The 21,008-nt window shown below is 42.9% G+C and overlaps 1 protein-coding gene across 1 annotated transcript in view; it reads left to right on the top strand.

Moving 5' to 3' along the window:
* Positions 1 to 21,008, top strand: part of ADGRV1 (adhesion G protein-coupled receptor V1) — a 319,443-nt gene that overhangs the window by 153,618 nt on the left and 144,817 nt on the right. Inside the window, exons 76-83 of the mRNA XM_063129627.1 lie at positions 4,543 to 4,714; positions 6,559 to 6,801; positions 11,974 to 12,381; positions 13,804 to 13,988; positions 14,911 to 15,157; positions 17,171 to 17,310; positions 18,550 to 18,710; positions 19,728 to 19,828. Coding sequence (XP_062985697.1) covers positions 4,543 to 4,714; positions 6,559 to 6,801; positions 11,974 to 12,381; positions 13,804 to 13,988; positions 14,911 to 15,157; positions 17,171 to 17,310; positions 18,550 to 18,710; positions 19,728 to 19,828 — 1,657 coding nt within the window. The remainder of the gene's footprint in view (positions 1 to 4,542; positions 4,715 to 6,558; positions 6,802 to 11,973; positions 12,382 to 13,803; positions 13,989 to 14,910; positions 15,158 to 17,170; positions 17,311 to 18,549; positions 18,711 to 19,727; positions 19,829 to 21,008) is intronic.

The raw sequence follows: 21,008 nt of genomic DNA, 5'->3' as shown, positions 1-21,008 counted from the left end.
ATTATGCGCACCCTTCGCTTACATCGAGGGTGTGTCATCTACCGCTGCCTCCACCGCCCGCCCACCAATGTCCACGGTGTCGACGCCTCGACACCGTACCCAGCCATCGGCATTGACTGCCGCGGTTACCACGATACTGACGGAGCATGTGTCATCTACCGCTGCCTCCACCGCCCGCCCACCAATGTCCACGGTGTCGACGCCTCGACACCGTACACAGCCATCGGCATCGACTGCCGCGGTTACCACGATACCGACGGAGCATGTATACCTCCAGGTGGTTACAGTATCCTTGCCTGAAGAAAATTATTCATCGGATTCTGAATTGGGGTTGTCGGCTACTCCATCGATGCCTTCACCATAAGATGAGGTTCATGACAACGACCCTTCTTCCCCTTCCGACGATATGGTCAGATCTTCTGACCATATGCTTAGAATGGCTCAGGCATTAGGACTGGTGATCCAGCACCACATGCTTTAAAGCAAATGGCTCAATTATTCTGGAAAACACCGGCTATGTCTCAAGCCACATCGTAAAGGCTAGAGACCCTCTATCGAGTCTAACAAGAAAATGTACAGTTTCTGGTCCAACATCCCAAACCTAATTCGGTCGTAGGGAGTCGGCTTAAGGCCGCTCACAGAAGGCACATTCTGCACCCGTGGACAGAGAGGGCAGAAAGTTGGACCTTACGGGCCGGAGGATTTACTCCTCTGCTTCTTTGGGCATCAGCCTACGAGGCTACCATGGCACGATACCAGCTCTTCTTATGAGAGAAAATAGGATCACTGGGTGAACATCTCCCAGAGGACAAAAAAAGAGCGGGCATGAGTCTTCCAAAGTGAAGCTTCAGCCATAGCCAGGCAACAAGTGTCGACAGCGCGACACCAAGTTGACTGCCATTCCAAGTCGATGATGGGACCCGTGTCCTTGAGGAGACATGCTTGGCTCCACTCCGCTAATCTGGCTCATGACACCAAAGCCAGGATTGAGAACATGCCTTACGATGGCGAGGGCTTGTTTAATAGCAAGACGGACAAGACCTTGGACTCTATATACAAGGCTTGCACATCAGCCAAGAAAATAAGTTTCTCTGCTCAGCCTGCCCAATACAAGCTGAGACGGTGAACAAGACCGCCTGCTCAACAACAACAGCAGCGGCCCTACTATCAAAGCTAACAGAGGCAGCAACAACAACAACAACTCCAGAGTAAGCGGCCATATCAGTCTACATTTCAACAAGACAAGCGTCAGCCTGACTTCACCAAGAAGCAGCGACTTTGACTTCTTTGTCCCACGTCCACCTCTCTTTGCGAACCGCCTAGCACCCCATTACCATCAATGGGAGTCAATGACATCAGACTCCTGCGTGCTCACTATCATCAACTCGGGGTATGCCATCGAGCTCGATGTCCTTCCTCCTTCTTCGGGGGTGAAAGTAACGGCCCCATCCTTTCCTCTGCTTCCGGAGGTACAGACCTCTGCTATCGAAGAGAGCCATCTCTCCCGTACCCGCAGAGGAACTCAACCAGGGTTTTTTCTCGCGCTACTTCACGGTCCCGAAGAAATATGAGGTCTTCGGCCGATCATGGACTTAAAGCAGTTAAACAAATTCATCATTCCAAGGAAGTTCCGTATGACAACGGTTACTTTTATTCTGCAGCTCCTACACTTGGACGATTGGCTTCTGGTAGCGGACAGCAGTTGCACGCTCCAGAAGGACATTTCAATCACCCTCAACCTGTTGGACTTGTTGGGTTTGTGGGTCAACGAGGAGAAATCCATCTTGACCCTACATCAGAAGCTCGACTTTATAGGGGTAACTCTGTCGTCTCGAGATGTGAGAGCATACTTACCGTCGACCAGAGCGAACACCTTACAGCAGTTAGCCATTGATACCGAGAGCCGCCGAAAAGTTTCGGCATGGACAACTCAGAGACTATTAGGCTTGATGCAGTCATCAGGTTTGCAAGACTCGGAATGAGAATATTGTAAGCCTGGGGTTTAAGAACTTTCGATCTTCGAAACACTCCTTCGGTAACGATCACGACGGATGCATCGTTGATCGGATGGGGAGCACACTGCGACTCCCTCACAACTCAGGGCCGTTGGCCTCTTTCCCAGAGGGAACATCATATCTACCACCTAGAACTGCTAGCGGTGGAGAATGCAATAAGAACTTTTTCACAATTGATCGAGGGCTGAATCGTCCTGATCGCAACAGACAACACCACAGTAGTGGCGTACATCAACAGACAAGGTGGGACAAGGTCTCATCCTCTGAATCGATCGGCACTCAGGATTTGGAACTGGTGCATAAAGAGAAATACTCACCTGACGGTGACCCATGTAGCGGGCAATGAAAACATCGTCGCGGACGCCCTCAGCAGGTCTTTCCACGTCGACCACGAATGGGAGCTCGATACCGAAGTAAGAGATGTTCTCTTTCGGTACTGGAGCCTCCCTGCTGTCGATGTCTTCGCTACCGAAGAAAACGCAGCTTGTTCCAGGTTCTGCAGCAGAGCAGGAAGAGGAAAGCACTCGCTAGGAGATGCTTTCACCAGAACCTGGAAAGGAAATCTTCTTTACATCTTTCCTCTGTTTCCACTGTTGACGAAGGTGCTAGTCAAAATCCAGTCGGACAGGTCGGACTGCATCCTTATCACACCGTGGTGGCCTCGACAGACGTGGTTCTCCACGCCCTTCGACTGTCGGACGGGAATTACATCAGACTCCCGCCGATACCGACACTGTTGTCTCGACACCAGGGCAGGGTTCGACACGCAAACCCGTCGACCCTCAAGATGATGGCATGGAGGATATCATCCACTCCTCCTCTCGTATCAAAGATTTATCTGTAGGCCATATATTTTTGGCATCACTAAAGCCTTCAACAAGAAAATCTTATGCGGCAAAGTGGCAAAGATTTCAAACTTTTGCCTTGGAAAATGATCAAGCACCTGAATCTTGCCCTTTAGCGTTAATCCTCAAATACCTACTGACATTTTATCAGCAGGGACTCGAACTCACTTCCATCAGAGTTCACTTAGCAGCTATTACGTCTTTCATCGAGGCATGATTGGTTTTACACCTTTTGTGCATTCAACATCGAGGAGATTTTTAAAAGGGCTTAAAAATATGATACCGACAGTAAAGAGTATCGTTCCACCATTGAGCCTATCAGTGGTGTTACAGGCATTGACAAAGAAGCCCTTCGTGCCCATGGCCTTATCTGACCTTAGGCTTCTAACATTCAATACTGTCTTTTTAGTAGCCATCACTTTTGCTAGACGTGCAAGTGAGCTTAGAGCTCTCAAGACAGTTGCTCCTTACACTATCTTTCACAAAGATAAGGTTGTGTTACGATCAGACCCTGCCTTCTTGCCTAAGGTAGTGTCAACTTTTCATCTGTCCCAATATATCACTCTACCAGCTTTCTTTCCGAATCCTACATCACCTGTAGAGTCTGCTTTACATACACTTGATGTAAGGAGAACTCTTGCCTTTTACAAGGCTTGGACAGGGAATTTTAGAAAAACAAAGCAATTGTTTATTTGTTATGGGGAGCCTTATAAGGGACTCCCTGTTTCATACCGGCGTCTGTCACGCTGGATTGTAGAGACAATTGAACTTGCCTACTCTATCTCTAAACTAGAACTGGTGAAACCTGTGACAGCTCATTCTACCAGAGCCGTCACAACATCTGTGGTTTTCGGCAAAGGTGTTCCTTTGACAGAAGTCTGTAGAGCTGCAACGTGGTCCACTCCATCCACGTTTGTTAGGCACTACAGTTTGGGCACCCGTGCGAGGCAGGACTGCTCATTTGAAGGACAGTGCTCTCGGAGATCTTCAGATGATGCACCAACCCACCTCCAAATATATGTCAGCTTGCTACTCGCCCATATGTGTGATGCATAGAGACCACGAAGAAGAAATGCAGGTTGCTTACCTGTAACTGTAGTTCTTCGAGTGGTCATCTATGCATTCACACAACCCACCCACCATCCCCACTTGGTGGTGTGAGACTTATAAATGACACAGTTATATGTGGAATGTACTTGTATTTTATTTACACTCATGTTTATGGGGGCACAATGTCGGACTCCTGTAAACTGAGGTAAGGGCGGGAACCCCATGGACATGCACGGTAGCGTGGGGGAGGGGTTCCCGCCAAAAACGTTCCACTCAGCTATAGAAGGTTCCGGTCTGGTCTCTGCGCAGGCGCAAAGCCCATATGTGTGAATGCATAGATGACCACTCGAAGAACTACAGTTACAGGTAAGCAACCTGCATATCTGCATAAGGCCACAGCTCTGAAACCTCTGAAGGACATACTTGAAGAGGTATATGGAATCCTACAAATTAAATCTAATTGGCTTCTTTAAGGCATATTAAAGCATCCTTAAGAAGTAATACCATTAAAAGCTTCTTCTTCTCTTTCTTTAATGCATGGTGCTTTGCAGTGGCAAATTTGGAATGCAAAAGGGGAAAAGAAACATGTACGCTTCCATTCATTCATGTATTCTGATTCACTTTGTAAATAGGGCTTTTGAAGATGTCACCATCTCTTGGCGTGTGACCTTTAACAGATCGTCTGTTGTCCTGCAAAAGAATGGCGCAGATCTGGCAAATGAACTGATGGCTGTCATAGGGGTTGACATTTGTACTGCTGGTCAAACGGAATGCATTGTTTCTATTGAGATCAAACCAGATGATGTGAGTGCTTATTATGATGAATTGGCCAACAAGAGGGACATTTAAAAAAACACCAATGACCCAAAAACCTAAGTATTTATTTATTTTATTTATTAATTAATTACATTATCCCCCAGTATCCCTCAGGGCACAGAAGAAACTAATAGGGTGTGGCCAGAGTGAAAGGTATCTGGATGAAATAGCTGCTTCCCTGCTGAGATTATCATATTTATTTTATTTATTTATTACATTTTTATACCGCCCAATAGCCGAAGCTTTCTGGGTGGTTCACAAAAATTAAAACCACAGTAAAACATCCAACAGGTTAAAACACAATTACGAAATACAGTATAAAAAGCGCAACCAGGATAAAACCACACAGCAAAGTTGATATAAGATTAAAATACAGAGTTAAAACAGTAAAATTTAAATTTAAGTTAAAATTAAGTGTTAAAATACTGAGTGAATAAAAAGGTCTTCAGCTGGCGACGAAAGCAGTACAGTGTAGGCGCCAGGCGGACCTCTCTGGGGAGCTCGTTCCACAACCGGGGTGCCACAGCAGAGAAAGCCCTCCTCCTAGTAGCCACCTGCCTCACTTCCCATATATCACTGGGCTATTGGCTCTGAAGCAGCATTAGCCTTCATACTTAGGAAGGGGCCTTCTGGGTTGAGGCTCCTCCTTCCTTTTCTTTATATAATCACATTTATGTGTTCATGTATCTGTGCAGAGCTGACTTTGGAAAATTCTGACACTTCAGCCATTGAGCTAGTATTTTCTCTCTCCCTGAAGGGGAGATCCTGGCTGGCATGCATGCCCTATGAGATGGGGTAAATGCCTTTCCATTCAATCCTGATTGTCATGCCTATAGCAGCTTCTGAGGATGCTGTTGCACCATAAATAGCTGTCTCTCCTTTTGAAATCAGCACCCCTGGGTGGGATATTTGACCCTCTAACCTGGCTGCTTGTACAGCTTCCATGGGTTCAGTGTCAAAGCATACTTGTAAATTGGCGTTAAGGTTTGGCTGGACGGCCTCCAAGGATTGAGAGCCATGGGAAGAAGAAAAGGAAGACATGTCAACACGATTCCTTCAGTTCCTTGGATGTCTAGATTGTTGAGACACAGGGTTGGTTCTACCTACCATCAATCAGGCTCTGATTGTGTGCTTTTCAATGGGAAAAGTGCACATTTACATGCACATTTTTCAAAAGTGCGCACCCCCCTCACATTAACTAAAGTGTGAAAATGTATATTCTTTGAGAAAATGGGCATTTTAAAGTGCACGTTTTTCAAAACAAATATGCATTGCTCTAATATAGTTGCCAGTTTGGGAATCTGAAAGCTTTTTCTGAAAAATGCACCCCCATCATGTTCAGGGTTGTGAACGAGTTAAGGTCTGATGATTTCTGAACAGAAATTAAATTCTCATACATCCCAATATAAAACATGGAGGGAATTGTTATTTACGGTATACTTTGAAGCCAAGGATGAAAGGACTTAAAAGCAATCTTTGTTATGATTGTTTCAAAGGAGGAGCTCACTTACCTGGCGTGCATTCCAAGCCTCAGGATGATAACCATAATAGCAGATGTGTTATGAGCATGGCCACCTAAAATGAGGGAAGAGTAGGAGATCCTGGGAATAGTAACTTGGATTCCAAAGAGTGATTGTATCTAGGATGACTAACATATTCACACAAGTTGTTTTCGACAACAGTGAATCACAAGAATCCATATGAAGACGCATGTTGTGCAAATATAGTCCCTAATATAGCAAAACACTATTCAAAAGTACATTGTACAACATATCCCTTCTGGCGTTAATAGATGCAGTGCTCTAAATATCCTTTTTTATTATTATCATCAGGTACCTGAATTTGAGACCTATTTTTTTGTGGAGCTGTATGAAGTAGGTGCAGGTGCGGCATTAAACAATACTGCCAGATTTGCCTACATAATTGTTCCAGAAAGCGACGCTCCTCGTGGTCTAGTCTACTTTGCTGTGGGGTCTCGTCTAGCTGTGGCCCAAAAGAAGACCACTTCAATTAGTCTCCAGGTGGTCAGAGATTCTAGCACAGCCCTCACCAACTCAGTTGACTACAGGACTCAGGTAGGACTGATGCATAGACCAGCATGTCTTCATTTTCTTCTCTACTGGAAAGAAAATGTTTGTAGGTGTTTTCCTTGATGCAGAAGATCTGTAGTGTAAGTTACATTATAGTACAAAGCCCTTTCTTCTTCCTCATTGTTGGATCGATCTCTGTCCTATGAAGTCTTCAAAATGTGTTCTTGTGCCTACTGAATGTCAACTTTTGTCTGAAGGTGAGATCACCTCTTTTATTCACTCATAGGAATAATTAGTATCCATTTCGGAGGGTACCGAAGTAGCTGAGCCACACGTTACAACAAGCACCGCTAACCTGTGAGAGTCAATGTAGTGTCTTTGATCCATTTGATTAAATGGATGCTGCTGTTTTTATACTGTTTTCATGTCTCTGATGGTTTTTAAAATTTGTATATTTTTAATGTTTACTGTTTTGAGCTTTTGTGAACCGCCCAGAGAGCTTCAGCTGTGGGGCGGTATATAAATGCAATTCAATAAATAAATAAGTGCTGTACTTGGGTTCTTGGGGAAATCCCTTTTCTTTTAGACTATTCAGTTTGCCTTCTGTAGAATTAGTGTTTGTGACTGGTCATGCCCACTATGGCAGTCATTTTATGAATGGGCTCACTAAACAAAACAGGTTGGGGACCCCTGCCCAACTGCCTTGCAGGTTTAGAACTGGAAGTGGGGCTTCCTCTGCCTTGGGGCACGTCTGCACCTAAGGGTCTAGAGGTAAGTATGGGGGGGGATCGTGGATGTACCTGCTTCCACGATCCTCCTTCAGCATCTAGATGGCCGTGCGACGTTCCGGAAGCCAATTTTTTTTCCACATAAGAGGAGCCGTGCTCATGTAGTAAAAAAAGTAAAAAAACTCCATGTGCCCAAAAAATTGCTGGGGGGCCCCATGGGCACGGAGCAACCCCCACATAGCTCTGTGCCTGTTTCAGGCCTCGGGACTGCGTGGGTGTGGCACACCAGCCACGGTCTTCGAGATGGTCCCAGGACTGCGGGGAAAATCAGGATAACTGGGCAACCAGATATCCCACGCAAATGGAGGGGTCGCCCCTTCCTGCTCCTGGGATCCCCTGTGTGTCATTTGGATGCACAGGGATGATCCAGGGACGACCCTGGGGGGGGGGGGGAAACCTGATGTAGACATGCCCTTGATCACTGCTCAATGAGAGCACCTACTTCCTGCCCACTTCACCAACCATAGTGGCCATTTCAAAGGTAAAGACAAGTTATCTAACTTGTTGATATAGTACTCACGCCACTGTTAGCCAGAGTAAACAATTCTGGGCTAGATAGACTGTGACCTGTGACAGAATGTTGCTGTGTAAAGTGTGCCTGTTCAGTATTCCAGCCAGCCTGTCATGTCCTTTCCCTTGATATACTCCCTTTCATTGCATTCCACATCCAGATGCTCAAGATTCTGTATCCACTGACCATGTTCAGTCCTCATTGGGCTGATTGCGGGAGTTCCCTAAAGTTTTAATATTTCTGTAAACTTTGAGTTTCCCCCAAGGATGCTGATACCTCCCTCTTGTTTCTCAGGAGCCCTGTTTTGGCTACATAGGCATCATAACGCAGCACCTAAGTTTGCTGTTTACTGTTCACTATTTATTAGTGAAAGAAGTGGAACTGGCTCCAAAACATGGCAGTGTGCAGTGCTGCTCTTCAGCGTTCCAGGCAGAGATACTCTTTTCCTAAATATTCCATTCTGTTCCTCTCCCCTCTGTTATCAACACTTCCTTTCCCCTATACACCAGGCATTCTGTGTGTACCAGGCATACTGAGTCCTTATTGGGTTGTTATTTGGATTTCCGCCCTATAGGGGTTGCTTCTAAATAAATGGGTGTTGTTGTTGTTGTTTTGGTTCTTTTGCAAAGGTTGGAGTTGATACCTCCAACTCGTCTGTAGATAGTGCCATTTTGGCTACAGAATGATGGGAACTTGGAGAATAAGTTCCCTACTAGTATATAGGATGGTGGTCTAATTCAGTCTAACATAGGGGATGGCTAGATGAGGGGGATGATATGATGATCGCAAGATCCTCCTCCTCAGTCTACGTGCGATGTGCGATGTCCCGGAAGGAAGAGGACATCATGCCCGCCATTTTGTTTTTGTTTTTAAAATCGAAAAAGAGTGCAGGAGTGCTCCATCACAAAAGTGAGGTTGTTGTTTTTTTAAAAAAAACCTCCTGCTCCCCGCACCTGACCCCTGATGGGCACGGAGTTCCTGAGGAGCTCCACGCCCTGTGCGCAGTTCCCGGCTCCTTGCAGTTACTTGCGAGGAGCTGGGACGAAACTGGGACAGCCGGCCACACGTCCCATGGGAAAAGTTGGGATTAAAGGGTAGGGCGATATCCCGGGGAAAGGGAGGGATCCTCCCTCCTTGCTCCCAGGATCCCCTGTGGGTCATGTGGATGCACAGGGACGATCCCCGGGATATCGCCCCGTCTAGACATGCCCATAGCTTCAAATTTTGTACTTTATTTGTTCAGAATTCTTGAATTGTTTTCTCACATTTGTTTGTGAACATATTTGCTATGTTTGTGTGTGTGTTTGGTGACACTAGAATGCACAATAGTGTGTGTTCATGCAAAAAACAGCAGCATGAGGTTTCCACATGCTTATTAAGGAAACGGACATCACAACAATATCATGACACCAATAATCAAAACATGAGAATTGCAGTAGGCAATAGCTTGTCTGTTTTCGCTCATATACTCCACAATCTCTATGGTCTGAAGCATGCATGGCAGAGTGCCAGAGCATGAAGGAGGAAACAAGGGGAAGGCAGGAACAATGAGGAATTAACTGTGAGATCCTTATCCTATTCCCAGAGTTTATATATTGGCTTTCTATGAAAATATTTTTAGGGGTGTGTGTGTGTGTTTAATCACTCCCTACTTCCTTCAGTTTTACTGGTTTTGCTGAGTCATTTGGAAGGGAAAAATAAACAGTTGTTCTTGCCAGTAACTGTGGAAGGCAATGACTTTGTTCTCTAACATGTCAGTTCACGTAAGTAACCACACTGGTTTACTTAGCAAAGAATAGGCTGTTCTTCAGAAACTGGTTTAGACTGACTTCTATCAGGCATGGTTGAACTGTTATAGCTTCTACTTGACCGGTAAATGTATTTCATTAATCGACACTCAAAGCAATGGTAATCATTGCACCAAGCTCTGGTGGTATGCTTCACCCCTAATCCATGCCCAAGTAGGCTGATGTTTCACCCCATATTCATGCTAATTAACCTACTCTCACAAATCTCATTAATCTACTATTTGACTAGGGCAGCAGTTCTCAACCTGTGGGTCGGGACCCCTTTGGGGGTCGAATGACCCTTTCACAGGGGTCGCCTAAGACCATCGGAAAACACATATGGTCTTGGGAAACTGTATTGACTGAACTATGTCCTGTATCATCTTTTGTATTATTAAAGCTATTGTTATGTATTACTTTCATTAGCAAACCATCCCATGACAATGGATCGTGTAGAGAAGAACGAAAATAATTTTATCGTTGGGGGTCACCACAACATGAGGAACTGTATTAAAGGGTCGCGACATTAGGAAGATTGAGAACCACTGGACTAGGGTGACCATATGGAAAGGAGGACAGGGCTCCTGTATCTTTAACAGTTGTATAGAAAAGGGAGTTTCAGCAGGTATCATTTGTGTGCATGCAGAACCTGGTGAAATTCTCTCTTCATCACAACAGTTAAAGCTGCAGGAGCCCTGCCTTCTTTTGTTTCTGGTCAAGAGGGCAGGTCACACATGTTCTCCTCCGGACAGCAACTCCATACAGTAGATCTGGTCATACAATCCAGAGACTTTAAGAGCCCAGTTTCACACACACAAAGGGCAGCCCTTTGCTAGGAGCCTCTTTCCACAAACCTTTTCCAGCATTGTGCCTGAGCAACGTAGTGGGCATGTGCTTCTCGATTGCCAGCTGCTGGACGAGGCAATGCTGCCTGTGTTTTCACAGCACACACACAAGGAAGCTTTTCATTTCTCTTCAGTAGGTCGTTAGATGAACGTCGCAGTGCCCCACTGCAGATGTCCCGGTGGTGGCAGCAGCAGCAACTACAATACTGATAATTCTGGAGAATATTTTGAAAGGATTTCTCCAAAGTTTCACAGCTGCCTTTGCACTGTTGCATCCATCTAGCCATACCTGGCACCAACAGGCGGCATCCTCAGGCTGATGCTTGCAACCCAGTAGGGCCCACCATTACTGAAGTGGTTGTTGTTGCTTGGCTGGATGGCCAACCTGCCTTCCCATGTAGGTAGGGAGGAGATGAAGCCCCAGAGTGGTGCTGAATGCTGGGTCCAAGGCACCATGTGCAACTCTGTTTATGTGGGGCAGCACTCACCAAGTAGTAAACCTCTGGGGATAGGGGCCATTGCTGGGGGCTCCATTGACAAGGGAGCAGGAGGCCAACTGGAGCCACCTTGCCAGGGTCCCCCCAAAACCATAGCTGGTCCTGCAGTCACCTTATGTTGTATGTGCCCTCTTTATCCATGAGATCCACCTCCCCTCCTCCTCCCCTCTCATTCATCTCATTTACTTGAGAGGCTGGCAGTAAATTTCCCCACCACTCCAGTTTTCCTAACCTGATAAATCTTGAGTCCTTGTGCACACAGTTTGAGAGTTAATGCTTCCAAAGGTCAGAATTTGAATGGCTTGTAAAGTTTGACAACAGCAAAAATGACTGATGGATTCTGGGTATTCTCTGTACTTAAAAATCATCCATTCAGATGGTCATGAATGAGGCACTGATGATAAATGGGGAGAGACCCTCTTTGGCGGTTGTGCCCCTTCAATGGAATGCTCTCCCCAAGGAGACAGACGTAATGTCTATCTTGTCATCCTCTTTGGTGACTATGTATTCAAAGTTTTTTATTTTTTTAAAAAATGTTCCCTGGTCATTTAAGAACTTTTAATCCCCAATGCTGCTTTGACCTGCCATTTTTCATTTTTGTCTGCGATACCTTTCTGATATTGTATTTATTATCTCTATATTGGTAAATGTTATTCGAAGCCAGGATAAAAGTCAGTTAAGTTTGAAACCGTTGCAAATATAATTTTAAATGTACATAATTTTGAAACAAGTCTGCATTTTCACACTGTTGTTCAATTGTTACCTAGAGCTCTGCTTCTTAATTTCCAGGAGCTGATGGGTCCTGAAGCTCTTGGTCGCATAGTCATATCACCAGCCATTTCTGGGCAAGATTTTGTCACATCTGAAGGCACGTTATCCTTTGAACCTGGGCAGAGAAATGCTGTTCTGGATCTAACGCTCACTCCCAAGACTGGTTCCTTAACTCCATTTCCGAAACGCTTCCAGGTTGTGCTGTTCAATCCTACCGGAGGCGCCAGAGTCGATGAGATGTACGGTACTGCCAACATCACCATTGTCTCCGATTCAAACTCCCAAGCAGTCTGGGGTCTGGAGGATCAGTTGTATCAGCCCCTTGATGACACTATTTTGAACAGGGTCCTCCAGTATTTAAACATCAAAGTAGTCACAGAAAGCACGGAAGAGCAGCTTGCTGCTGTGATGCACATTGTAGATAAGGTACATATCCGGATGTTCCCTTCTGCAGCGATTAATGACTCCCTAGAGTTAAATGGGGATGCAGACAGTCTTTGGGGAATGTGAACAAATCAGAATGATCAGCAGCAGCCACAACCCTTGTGATAAAAATATTGTTTTGATTCTAAAAATGAAACTGAGTCTTTAGTAGAGAGATCATACTAGCAAAGTATTTGCCAGCCTGTTCCTTACATGAAGGCCGTGGTTCAAATGCCCAATTACAAGTGCAATCCTATCTATGCATGTTTAGACAAAAAAAAAAAAGCTGGCTGGGGCATGCTGGGAATTGTAGGCCTTTTTTCTGTCTAAACATGCATACGGTTGCACCTGTAGATGATGAGTTGGGATGGGCAGATGTCATATTGGGGAAATGTCAGGGCTCAAGCCCATAGTGGGCTTGAGATCTGGGCCCCCACAGTGGAGCTTGAACTGGCAATCTGAGTTATGTCAGGCAAACATTCATCTCTGTTTACCACCAGACTGTTTTGTTTATCAAGAATTAAAATGTAAAGAAACGTCTCTTGTGCATACTAAAAATTGGGGAACAGTAATATTTGTATTTTTCGTTTCATATAATGGGAGATTTTTGATTTTGGAAGTTATCCTGGGATCTTCACACATGTGCAGATAATTAAAGAATACAGTTCCCCATCTCCTAATCATAAGCATAATGGCCAGATTCTTTAGTCCCAGAACAAGATATCAAAATAATTTCCAGAATGACACATCCAGAGACAACCCAATGCATTTGGTGCTTAGTGCAGAAAATCCTAATTGCACTCCTCATTGAAAAATATAAATAAATATAAATGTTTATATCTTAACATATATTTTATGTTATATATAATGGTTATTTCCACACTGGTTCTCTTCTCAGAAACAGACACCATTCTTTTAGTTGTTATAGAGAATCTAAACTGTTGTTGCCATTCTGTTGCATTGCATTATTTTCTGCGTTGTTCTATATGTTTTTTCAGGCTAAATGTAAGTCTGTTTAGTGTCAACTGGTAAAGTGTTATGAGACATCATGGGATTTACTGCCCATTCAACTTCCAGATGGGTAGATATGTTAGGCTATAGCAGCAAAACCAAAAAAGAGTCTTGTGGCACTTTAAAGATCAACACATGTATTACAGAATAAGCTTGTGTGAACTGGGGTCCATTTCATGCATCTGATATTGGTGCTCCGTGGAGCATTAGCTCACGACTGTTATATGGGATAAAGACTTGACTGAAACAGTGGGATTTACCCCCAAGTAATGTCTTTAGGAGAAAGGAATTAGTTTACTTTGTCTTGGAAAATCTTTATTTTGATCAAATAGTTTCACTATGAAAGAAACAGCCTGATTACCACTTGTGTGCACTCCATAATTTTAGTCTTTCTCCAACCGTTTGCTCCTCAAGGTAATATCTGAAGGGCAAAAACAGGCACTCACTGATAAAACCCGAAATCTTCTGTATGAGATTCTCTGTGCACTTATTAACCCAAAACGCAAGGATACTCGGGGCTACAGCTTCCTTGCTGATGTTACTGAGAAATTTGCTTTTTCTCTCCCAGTTGGGGTAATGTGTGGATCACAGGGTGAAAGGTAAGAGTCTTTCCACATATAGAATGTGCCAGGAATATATCCTGACACTGAAGCGAATGTTGAAGTCTGCTTGGAACTCTGTATACATCACAGTCCTGTAGAAATGTAGATCTCACTGTGCAAAATGACTCTAGTAAACCCTTTAAAAAGAAATCTGACATTCTATAAGATGAACATCTGAGCACTTGAGAAAATAATTTTATTTGAATGGATTCATATGAGGCCTAGGCAGGATCTACACTACTGCTTTAAAATGGTTTATAACAGTAGTGACAACTGTTGGGGCCAGGACACACTCCATGAGGTTCATCAGACAAGTTTTTTAGCACACTCTTGCTACTGCCCACTTGCAGTTGTGCACACGTACTTTAGATGATGTCTGCCTCCCTCTCCTTCCACTCACTTTTCTGTAGCAAAATAGACCCCTTTTATTCCAACTTTTTTTAAAAAATGGAATATGCCGCAATCTCCTGCTGTTTGCAGGAAAAGCAGTGCGATAAAAACAGCCTCTGAGTGGGCCACGTGGTCTTTGTTTACTTCCTCTTTCCCCTCCAAGAAGAATGAGGATGTGTGGTGAAGTGACAATAAGGACATGCGCTTTCCCTACATGTGATGATGCTCCATATACAGTTTTCAAACCATTTTCAAAGTGTCATATCCTGCTTGGTTTAGATCTAGCCTTACAAAAATGTATATCTGGGATGCTGGGATCTCACACCAAAAGTTTTCCTGCAAAGCCTGAAGGCATCATAGCAATTATTAATAAATGAACAATGCCATACATTATTCATACCATTATTAACTCCAAAAGCCAATAAAGGTATTAAGCCAACTATGGGTACCTGTTGCACATGTTCCTGTTCCCAGGTAGTGAGTGTCTTTTCTACTTCTTGAGCCTGTTGTTCCTCTTCTGTTTTAACAGAGGCAAAACCATCCTTGACCATTGCCCTTATATTGTAATCATGGCCCATCACTGGTATCCACAGCAAATCAACGGTCATAGATTTGATGGAAAAGATGGTGATTTTATCACAGTTCCCGAACGTTTGTTGGAAGTTTCTGCATCATCTGATTCTAAAGATGAGAACTGCTGGTTCATTCAAGTCACTGAGTATAGTAGCCAGCAGTGGTTTATGATGGGTGATAAAGGAACAGCCCTAAAAAATAAGGTATGATTTAAAAAAAAAAAATTATTAGACCAATATCTTGTCTTTTCTGTTGGAAGTTCAAAGGTGCTAATTGATGCTCCCAGTCATCTCCCCATCCAGGCACTCACCAGGGCCACAATTCCTTAGTTTTATTGCTGCTGTGGGTACTCCCTTTTCTTCATTTATTTATTCATTTGAAGTATTTTATGATGCTCCTCAGCCAAAAAAAGACTCCCAGAGCAGCTTACAATCAATCAGTAAAATAAAGACAGCCCTTGCCTGTAGGGTTACAAATCTAAACAGTCACAACACACAAGGAAAAGTGAATGGGGAAGGAAAAAAAAGTAAGTCCAACTGGATGTTTCTTCGGACTGCTCCTCTCCCCTTTGCTCTTTCTTTCCCACAGCACAATTGAAGTCAGGGGAGAGTCCAAATAGATTGGAGCAGGTCTTGACATTCCCTTGGCTGGCTCCTGCCTCCCTTATCCTCCTTCTTTCCCACAGCGCAGTTGATCTCTTAAGTTTAGCATTTTGAATTTTAAAAGATGCTTCTCATAGCTATCATGCAGAATAGCAACCATATTAACATGTAGACAATGAATATGAAGACTCCTGTTGCATCTTTCTAGCATTAGTGGGCTTTCACAAGGCAACAATTCAAAACATCAGATGCATGAACAGGGACATAGAAAGTGGTAGGCATCTTTGCCTTTGGTTGGCAAACAAACCTGATTAATAAGAATACTAACTCTCAGTATGAGGACACATGAGTATTATTAAGCCTTGTTCCTGAAATGAAGGCCTGGCATTCTCCTTCTGCTTTCTCCTCCTATTGCCTCTATTCCCTCTGCTGCCCTCATCTCTCTAGATGCCATCCGATACTCAAGTCCATTGTGATGTCACAATGGGCCTATGTTGCTCTTGCAAGGGAGTCTGCTCCCTGGCCCTAGGTTTGCAAGACATTTGTAACATCATCAGGCAGCTTGATATAGTCTCCAGGTCTCCACCAGGGTCTATAGACTGAGCTGATCAAATGTTACAACCTCAGGTGTTCTGTCTGAAAGGCCTTTGGGAGCCTTGGGCCAGGCAGATGAAAAGTAAGTGACAGTGGGGAAAATGTTTGATACAAAATGTTGAGATCCATGGGCCACTTGGGGTGTTGGCATAGATTTCGTCTAGGACCTTGTTAATGAATATCAGTTGAGTAAAAAGCTTTTATTGGAAAAGACAGGTAACGTTTGGTGCTTATGATGCAGCAGTTAATCAAATTGCATTTACACCCAAATCCCATACAGAAGTGCTGCTGTCTTCAATCATGGAACTAACTCCTAAGTATGTGTGCAAGGGTTTACAATCATACTTCACAGCAGGGACTCTGTGAATAAAAATGGGTGCAAACTATATTTGGAATGTATATATTATTTATGTATATGATTTATGCCTCACACTTTCAATAAACGCGACTCCCAGAGTGAATTTAATGCACATGGTTTGAGCACAAACTTTGTTAATGATGGTATGGACACTGGAAGTGTAGTTTAAACCTGAGAACAATGTCTGAGTTCAAATCCTTTTGTCATTCTGATTGAGGGGGAGTTAGGGCCTCTATTTTAGGAAGCAGAGGAAGGGCCATGGTGGAGCATATACCTTTGCTTAATGAGGTCTCAGGTACAGACCCCAGCATCTCCATTTAAAATATCTAAGGTAGCAAGGCTGGGAAAGGCCTCAGATTGAGATCTTCAAAAGAACTGCTATTTACCCAAGGTCTGGGTTGGTATAAGTTAGATTTGCACATAGGATGGCCAATGGCCATGTATCCAATTTATAGGACGCAATCTTCGGTTTGCAGGTGTCCTTTCTTTGAAAGGCTGTCTAGTCCAAGTTTAAAGATAGGAGGGGAAAGTAAGGTCCTTTGGTGATGCATTTCCACCTTTTTTGTAGTGCATAAGTAGCCTCCGTATTTGTATTTTGGTGGACAAATGAAACTCATGTGAATGTTTCTAAAGGACATAAATGTCCACTTTGCCTGTTTCAGATTTTTTCAATGAGTGTGAAGGGTCTGAGTCCGTTACTCCTGGAAGATAACAATGATGTCACCTACCGGATTTATTCTATAGACAGCCGAATTGTTCCTCATAAGTCTTTGTGTCTCCTTTGGAATCAGGCTGCTGAAAGGTATAGTTTGTCATTAAGTGTGTGTGTGTGTGTGTGTGTGTGTGTGAGAGAGAGAGAGAGAGAGAGATTTATATGGAGGTTCCTGGTACTTGCTCTCTTCTTGACTTTAGTAAATTAATGTTCTATTAGGTGTCTGCATTTACATTCTACAACAGTAATATTCACAGGGAAATTATAAAATTCTGCTTCATATATTGGGAGGGGAAAGCCAAACCTTTACAATCATAAATTATTAGAAATACTAATTAGTTATGCTTACTTTGATATATGTTGTTATAGTGGTTTTAAATGTATGTGTATATTGCATGTTTTTGTGTTTTTTAATTTTTGTATATTGTTTTTAGGTGTTTTTATCTTATGTGAACTGCCCAGGGAGCTTCGGTTATGGGGTAGTATACAAATTCAATCAATAAATATATGCGGCAGCTTCTTGAACTTCTGAAATATACTGTCATATTAAAGTGGTCAAACACTATTCTGATTTAGATTATTTCTGGATCAGAATCTCTTCACGTGTCTGGGACCCCAGTCTATGTTATATTTAATGATGGCATCAGTAATCCGTGTTAGTGCGCCAGATGGAGGGCTAGCAAGATATAGTCTGGAATTATTGATGTAATTGAGACAAGATTATAATTGTTAATAATTTAACGATGAACACTCCTCTACTCCATGTGGATGGTGGTTATAACCGCAGCAGTAACAGTGAAGAGGACCTCTCTAGACCTGGGCAATCCAAAATATGCCAACACAGGTTACTGACATCATCATGCTGGATCAGTGGACCACTGGCTTCCAGGCTTGGTATGGAAGCACGGCTGGCACACCGGAGCTTGTAAAATCCTGGCCAAGATTTGGCACACCAACAGGGATTGATCTTGTCAACATGAGTTAATTTGTCAGGCTTTTGTTCAGCCCCATTGAAGTAACTAGTAGATATTTTCAGCCTCTTTCTGTTCTGGTAGGACATCAAGTTGGTCAAATTCTAAATGTCCTCTTGTCTTGACATTCTTCATTCCCAGCCACTCATCACTGTGTAGCAAGTGATTCCCAATGTGTAATACGTGCATCAGCCCTCAGTTTGGTGGAGTCTGAAAAGTGTGTTATTCCTGTGATGGAGCAATCGTTATGTTCACAGCTCACAATATTCCCATGTTTGGCTCATGTTTTTATTATGATTATTGATCTCCAATCTAAAGATTAATGAATTAACATTGTTGACCTTTGTTTCCCTTGTAGCTGGTTGTCTGACAGTCAGTTCTGCAAAGTGATGGATGATTCTTCAAATTATGTGGAATGCTCTTGTTCGCAAATGTCTCTTTATGCAGCCTATGCACAGACAGATAGCTTATCTTCTTATAATGAAGCTTTTTTTTCATCTGGTTTCATCTGTATTTCTGGTCAGTTCATATATTATTATTTTTTACATTAATGGCCGGTGTGCTGATATTAAAACAGATAATAATAATGGAAATTGTTCTTACTGGGATGGAATGAAAATTGGTATGTGAATAAGAAACCTAGACCAGGATAAGAAGACCTAACTTTAGGCATGTTCTGTGGAATTTTTGACTTTGAGTACCAAGCCTCCATGCCATATCACAAACACTCCCCTCAGTTTCAAAAGAGATTTATATCCAATATGGAGCACTGAGTTATACAAATACAAATCTCCTGTGGGCGCATGGATCCAGGCCAAAATAAATTGTAATTAATAATGTACCCAAAAGGAGGAAACATCTTATTAGCAAAAACAAATAAAACAGAATGTATGCCCTTTAACTTGGGCCAAAGGGTAACATGGAATATTGGATTATTTCTAGTTAATTGGAACTGGCTTCACTTTGATTTCACTCTTAAGTGGTCAGAAGAGGATCCATCTTTGGTAAAGTTCGTATAGTTGTGTCAAGAAAGCCTAGCTTTACCCTTTTACTTCTAGACATCTAGGACCTCTTCACATATTATACCTTATTTTTGTAAATCATATTTTTAATTATACCCTTCCAAATGTCATGAAGCCGTGAAGGATATGCTGAAATTCAAATCATTCTTGACACAAAATCTCATATAGCCCATCAGTTTGGCAACATAACTGTATAAAAATGCTTTAATGATACAGCTATTGTTTGTGCATGAATCCTAGCAGTGAGAATCCCCACAGGATATCTGTGATTCTCCAAGAAAATGTGAACACAGTGAAAATACCTCAAAAGCAAGAAGGATTAAGTGCCTGTGCTTGTAAGCAGAGGCACATAGGAACATTGAAGTAGGATTTGTGAAATGATCGTAAATGAAATATATGTAATGTTTTTCAGAATTAAGGGTCTTACATATTTAGCATTTCAATTCCTACTTCTGAATTTGGCCTATTGACCAATAATAGGTTTATAATCCTTGCTTTTCTTTTGTTAAAACAGGTTTCATCTTGGCTATTTTTGCACACCTCTTCTGTACCAGATCCTCAATGTTTGCAGCTAAACTTCTTACTCATATGATGGTCGCCTGCTTGGGTACTCAGGTAGGAACATATTGAATGTAACTCAAGACTGCCTAAAGTCCAAATTCTCCCTACACCTTCCAATCCCAGTTATGTTGGATCGGGTTGCATTAACTCATATTTAGTTGTGTGAAAAGTGCACTCTGTGTATTGCAAAAGGTATCCTCTTCTTTATAATTACTTCACATGTTTGGGGCTCTGCTTTGGACTAAAAACATAGGATAGTACCCTATTGTGCCTGTGCGCTCGCAAGACCCACTGCTTGCATCATGGGCTTTTGCTGTTCTGAATATAACCCACATTGAGTGGAAACATTTGTTTCCAGAATGGAGCAATTCAGCAAAGCTTGCAGAATGGAGCTGTGTTCATCTGTCCCAATCCAGAAACAAGCATTTTTGCTGGCTTGTGGTGTTATTTTAGAAGTGCAGGAGCCATGTTGTACAATAGGTACATCTCATGAGTGCAAGGGAACCAGCCCCATTGCATACTGCCCTTTTTCTGTTGTATATGTCCCAAAATTAGGGGAAACAAGTGTGCCACCAGTAACTGCTAAGTACAAATATGAACATGGGTGGGAGGGTGCTGTTCCACCATGGCCTGCTTTGTTGGTCCCTGGTTGACAGCTGGTTGGCCACTATGTGAACAGATGGCCTCTCGATCTGATCCAGCATGGCATTTCTTATGAAATACTTACCATTCAAATGAATTATTGGTTGTATTCTCATCAAATTACTGCAGTTACATCTGCTGTATGTAAGGGATGTAATTGTGTATATGGAGGAATCTCGATGACACATGTGATTCTTCTCTTACACTGGCATGAGTCAGAAATAAACTTTTCCAGACTGTTCTCACAAGTTTTGTATTTGCGCTGATTTCGGGAAGGAAAAGGATGAAACCTGTAATATTCCCTTTATGTTTATGTATGAAGATGCTCACATGGAATAACGTGGTAATAGTAATCCTTAATGCACCAAGTTAAGAGAGTGGCATATTTTAGAATAAAAGCTCTCTTGTCAAGGAGGAGGCCTAATATCAAGTGGAAGTGAAGGAAATAGGTTCCAAGTGCTGGAAATAATTGACATAACAAAGTAAGCTTGCAAAGCCAGAGAAATAAGCCAGATGTGTGAATGCATGGAACAGGAAGCTCTCTGGAAGTGAAAAATGGAAATGATGCAAAGAATAAAGGATATGGCCTGGA

The sequence above is a fragment of the Elgaria multicarinata genome, chromosome 6, assembly GCF_023053635.1.
Source record: "Elgaria multicarinata webbii isolate HBS135686 ecotype San Diego chromosome 6, rElgMul1.1.pri, whole genome shotgun sequence".
Classification (NCBI taxonomy): domain Eukaryota; kingdom Metazoa; phylum Chordata; class Lepidosauria; order Squamata; family Anguidae; genus Elgaria; species Elgaria multicarinata.
The sequence above is the reverse complement of the archived record's forward strand: the minus strand, read 5'-3'. Positions and strand labels throughout refer to the sequence as shown.